Below are 5,143 nucleotides of genomic sequence, written 5' to 3' on the forward strand. Positions count from 1 at the left end.
AATCTAATGAGAAGTTCTAAAACTTTGAAGGTCCCCCTCTTTCTTTCCCTTTGCTTTCCCTAAGAGTTCATTTGGTTGCATTCACACAGCTGGTGACTCAAGCCACCAGAACTAAACAAATTCTTTAGAGAAATTAATTATAAAAATTTGCTGAGGCATAAGCACCTTGGGAAGGGCTCAGAAAAAAGCTGCAATAAACATGCAAAGGCAAAGAATTTTTCCTGATAGTGAGTGATGATCTAAAGCTATCATTATAATTAGTTTATCAGAAAGAATGGGTAACTATTAGAAAAAATAAACCTAAGATTATGGAGGATGCTTCAATGCTTTGACCCTTTAATTCACAGGTAGATATTTCTCTGAAGAAATTTGTATGATTAAAAAACTTAGTCCTGTTATATCCTTTCAAAAGGCATGGGCAGTGACAGGGTGAAATGCACAGGGGCTTTTAGCTTAACACACTGAATTATTTTTTTTGTCAAGAGCAAAATACTTTTGAAAAGTAAACACTGAGATGTGGTAAGGATTGAAAAAAATGGGAAAGAGTCTTGAATTGTTGGTAGTTAAAACTGTTTCTTGTAATGAGTCAGAGGAAACCAGAAATGTAGCTTTGGAAGGAGCCAGATTCCTGTTATGTCAAGCCAGAAAAAATTACAAATGCTGATGATAGTGAGAAATTACTTTATCATTTCCTTGTGGAATACCATGGGATGTACCATACCACGCTGTTACTGTACTGTCAGTGTATTTGGAAAGAAATAGGTGTTAAAAAGTCTACCAAACAGTCCTGAACATCAACATCATATCAGAGCTTCTGTGTAGTTCATTTGTGTGGGGAGGATATGAGGTGAAACAGTGTCTAACACTTACATAAACATTGTGAAGTTACACAGGAATGGATAAGTAACAAATTGTATTTCTATTGCTGCATTTATCTTCCAAATCTTTTTCAGTTCAACACAGAGTCCCTCAAGTAGATTGTTGTTACTGGCAAGTCACACCAATATAAAACTGAACACATTTTGTTTCAATGTGTTGTGTTGGCAACAAGAAAAAGGAACACTGCAATGCCTGAGTGCCAATATAAAAGATACTTCACATGTAAATTATTGAAAAATATTTCTTTTATGCTACAGAGCACATGCATCTGAGCATTTACTCCAGGCTGTATAACAGAATCTGTTGAATTTTGGTGGGAATCACACCATGACAAAATTCACCTAAAGCTAAGCAAGACTTCCTAGGCTCTCCATACGGCCAAGGAAGAGACACAGATTTGCAAGAGGGTGATTAGTTTTAGTGAGTAATGTGCCTGGTTTGCATTATCCCTGGGAAACACTTTTTTTTCTCTCCACTGACTATAAAAGGAGACTGAGGTGACCAGATTAGACTCAGAAAACTAACTCTGAGACAAAGTTAGACAAGAGGTATGCCATGCTTCAGGGACAAATCATAGAATAGTTTGGGTTGGAAGGGACCTTTAAAGCTCATCTAGTCCAACCCCCCTACAATGAGCAGGGACATCCATGATGGACACCTTGGAAGGGAGTACAAGGATAAGAATGCTAAGCAATAATGAAGGCAGGATATTTTATTTATATGAAATAGGACCTTTCCATCAGGATGAATGCTTCTGAGATTACATGAAACAACAGAAAACTAGGAATTAGCTCCTTGAGGTAAAAAAGTAGCACACAGTGTGCTAGTTATTTTGTAAGAGACCTTTTCAGTTGACTCCAATCAACACCTTCAATAGGCAGTTGTGACAACTTCTCACATTTAAGGTCCAGTAAACAGAGGATGGACTTGTGATGATTTGCTTCTGATGGTTAGGTAGTTCAGAACATATTAGTGAGGCAAAGGCTCTTGGGAAGCCAGGCAAATAAAAATAATAGCAAAGGTGTCACTGAAGGCAGAGTTGAAGAAGTCTGGCTCAACAGACTGGTAAATGGACTTGAAAATGGAAGCAACATGGTACAAATAGAATGGTAGGAACTGGATGAAAGTAGGAATGGTCTGAAAGAAGGTAATGAGGGATGAAATAAGTAAAAAAGAAGATGAAGACCAAAGCTAGGGCAACTGTTTTAGTTCCAAGAGTGTGAAGGTGTCATGATTTTTAAGGAAGTTATAAAGAAAATTGTGAAGTGGTAAAGAAAATTACTTGAGACTGCAAACCTGTGGACAACTCCCTGGGCTTTTTGGCTGGGTTTGGCAGACCATGTTGGGAGTTACACGGTGCCAGTAAAACACCACAGATGTACCATTCATGTACCAGAAATATGACAGCTAAAACTACTCCAAGAACTCTCTGGCAGCAAAGCATGACATGGTGACTGCTGAGTAGGTATACTCTGAGGAATGGAAAAGAAATCTACCCTGCTGATACAAAAAGGCAAAGATAAGTTCAAGCAAAGAGAAAAAATAAGTTGAATGGAGTTTGGAGGCAGGAGCCACACTGTAAGACACAAGGAGATGCAAGAAACTGGTACAGTCAATTTAATCACACTGGTGGTTTTTGGTAATGAAATGACATTCAGAGAGGACACATGATAACAGTCCAAAAAAGAGAGGAAAACTGAAGATGAGCAATTGTGTTCTTAGATAAATAGAAAAAACAGATGCAATGGTCACAAGCTAAAGGGAAATTGTTTGACACTTATGAACATTTTTCATTGACAGATGGCCTGGGTATGATGTGACTCTCCATCACCAGAGATCTTTAAGAACAAGTGAGACAAACAGTTTTGGGAATCATGTGGGTATAACAACACCTGTCTGTAATCCTGCCTTGTTGCACTGGAAGAGATGGTATGGACAAGATGATCTCCATCAGTCCATTAAGTCTTTCAGCACTGTAGACCATGACTGTGAAAATAAGACTGAATGAGGTAATAAGCAAAACTTTCAAGAACATCAGCAGGACTAAGTGGCAGAGGATAAGATACTGGAACTTGAAGACTGTATGTCCACATTGCTAAGCACACCTACAGCACTAGTATCAGTAGGAGGGACAAGCCCATAACGGCAAGAGTCATAGGCTGGCTTGGCTGAGTAGCACTCCCTGTGACTTTAAACAGACACAGCACCAACCTCCAACTACAGAAAAATATTTTCTAGAAAGCCAAAGGATTTGGCTGCTTTATTGCTGCATGAGTGAAGAGTTCAAACACCACAGTTTCCCTTTTCTTGCCAGGATTAATCTTTCTGTCCTATATATTACTTTAATTGCCAATGATTTCATATAGAACCTTTTTTTAAAACAATTTGAGTTTATTAAAGAACACCGTCTGTCCCCTGTCAGAAGAAAATGTTTTATATTTAATTTAGTATAAGTTACTTATTTAAAAAAAATCCCCTTAAAATGTCTATTGATTATAGAGTAGATATGTTTGCTCACATATTAGCACTGGATGGTGTACCTGTTCTCATGCATGCTTTAAACATCATGTGTTTACTTAGGAGCACTGGCGTATCCACTTTTCTTTCTTTACTACTGCAAACATAAGCTTATTTTTTTTCTATAAAGCTGGTAACACCACACACCAATCTTTTACTGGTTTTGAAAGAACTAGTTGGAGATGGTTTGTATGAGCCAGAGAAGGTTACTAGGTCCAAGGAGAACTTCTGTTTACCTCAAAGCTCTTAAAATTATCATCAATTTTAGGTAAAGCTAATTAAATCAGTGCCTGGCCTTCACAAGGGAGAGGAAGGGACTACAAATGGTTGTTGCCCCAGAGTGGAAACTAGCTGGTCCCTGGACTAGACCCCTCATTCAGTTAATCCCTGTGTTGATGATGGCTAGAATTCATTAGTGTCACTAAGGATATCTGAACATCACAGCAAAAGAGAATGCTGCTCTTATGCAGCAAATAAATACATTTACCTCCATATTACCAAAAAGACAACAGCACATCGGATTTTGCTCACAAAAGATTCAACAGAACCATTAGTAGCTGGGAGGTTTTATTATACTGTAGAAATACTGAACCTTGTGAGCCAAATTCTGAAGTGCTTGGGTCAGCCAGAAGTCACAGAGAAGTCAGAGGGTCAAATGCGATTTTAATGTAACCTCAAAACAAAGCCATCAAAACCAGAAGCTGAGCAGTCTCAGCGAGTTATGCTAAGAACTGATACACTGACAAAGTCATGTATGGACATAGGCATATGGGCAAGGTCAGGTATAGCTTCACATACAAAGTAATAAGGGGACATGGGAACAGTGAATAAATGTTTGAATAGAGTAACCAGTAAGGAAAGAAATATATTTTACACAGTTAAGGGAAGTGGTGTAAATAGAAGCAGCAGAAAGTTCAGGCTAAATGCCATTTTTGATTCTGGGACTCCCTCAAGGGTCTTCCTCATTTCTGAAGTCTGACATTCATGCTTACTATGCGGTTTTGGCAAATATGGGCACACCTGCGGCTTTGTTAAATATGGATGCGATAGCTGATAGCGGGTCTGCTAATGCATCTGTGCAGGAGTGGAAGTGGTAATATTCTGCTGCTTTGTACTGCCGGTGGGATCAATGACTTGAGGTGCAACAGAAGACTGAAAGAGAGTAGAAGGAAGAACAGCCCCTCACAGACTTTGTGCCTGTGACAGCCCAGCACTACTCAATGGCTAGAAGAACGTGTCTAACATTCATCTAATAGAGCATTTCTGGGCTGCTTGCCACCACAAGCCATACTACAGTCTCCCAGCCCTTATCTGGGAGCACAGTGGCCAAGACTTTGCTTTTAATGAGGACATATTAAAACTGGATGTTGCAGTGATCAGGCTAATTTTCCATCCTATTGACAACTTTGCTCTCTGGAAAAAGCAGGGACCATCTTTCTGTGATTGTCCCCTGCCATCTCAGTCGGCGTGCTGAAATGGAGCAAAGCAAAGACACGTTTGCCGGATCAGCGTGATTTATCTGTGCAAAATCAAGATGTTTTGTTCCAACACCCGCAAAATGACACTAGGAAACAGGGAAATACTGAAAGTAGCAGACGGTGCCCAGGAGGCACCAGGAGGTACCCGGCTCCTGCTCTTCGTCTTGCGGCTGTCAGGAGGCTGCTGCGAGGGGCCGAGGGCCCGTCGGCCGCCGCTCGCCCTCCCCGGGGGGGGTGACGGGGGCCCCCGCGGCCGCCCCCTTCCCTTT

At 40.4% G+C, this 5,143-nt stretch overlaps 1 protein-coding gene across 1 annotated transcript in view; it reads left to right on the forward strand.

The window, feature by feature from the left end:
- Positions 1 to 4,406: 4,406 nt before the first annotated feature.
- The window catches only part of RFX6 (regulatory factor X6), a 36,069-nt gene continuing 35,332 nt past the window's right edge, over positions 4,407 to 5,143 (forward strand). The window contains exon 1 of the mRNA XM_026844522.1: positions 4,407 to 4,489. Within this exon, the coding sequence (XP_026700323.1) occupies positions 4,407 to 4,489 (83 nt within the window). The remainder of the gene's footprint in view (positions 4,490 to 5,143) is intronic.

This window comes from Athene cunicularia (assembly GCF_003259725.1).
Source record: "Athene cunicularia isolate RWA chromosome 3 unlocalized genomic scaffold, athCun1 chr3_part1, whole genome shotgun sequence".
Lineage (NCBI taxonomy): Eukaryota > Metazoa > Chordata > Aves > Strigiformes > Strigidae > Athene > Athene cunicularia.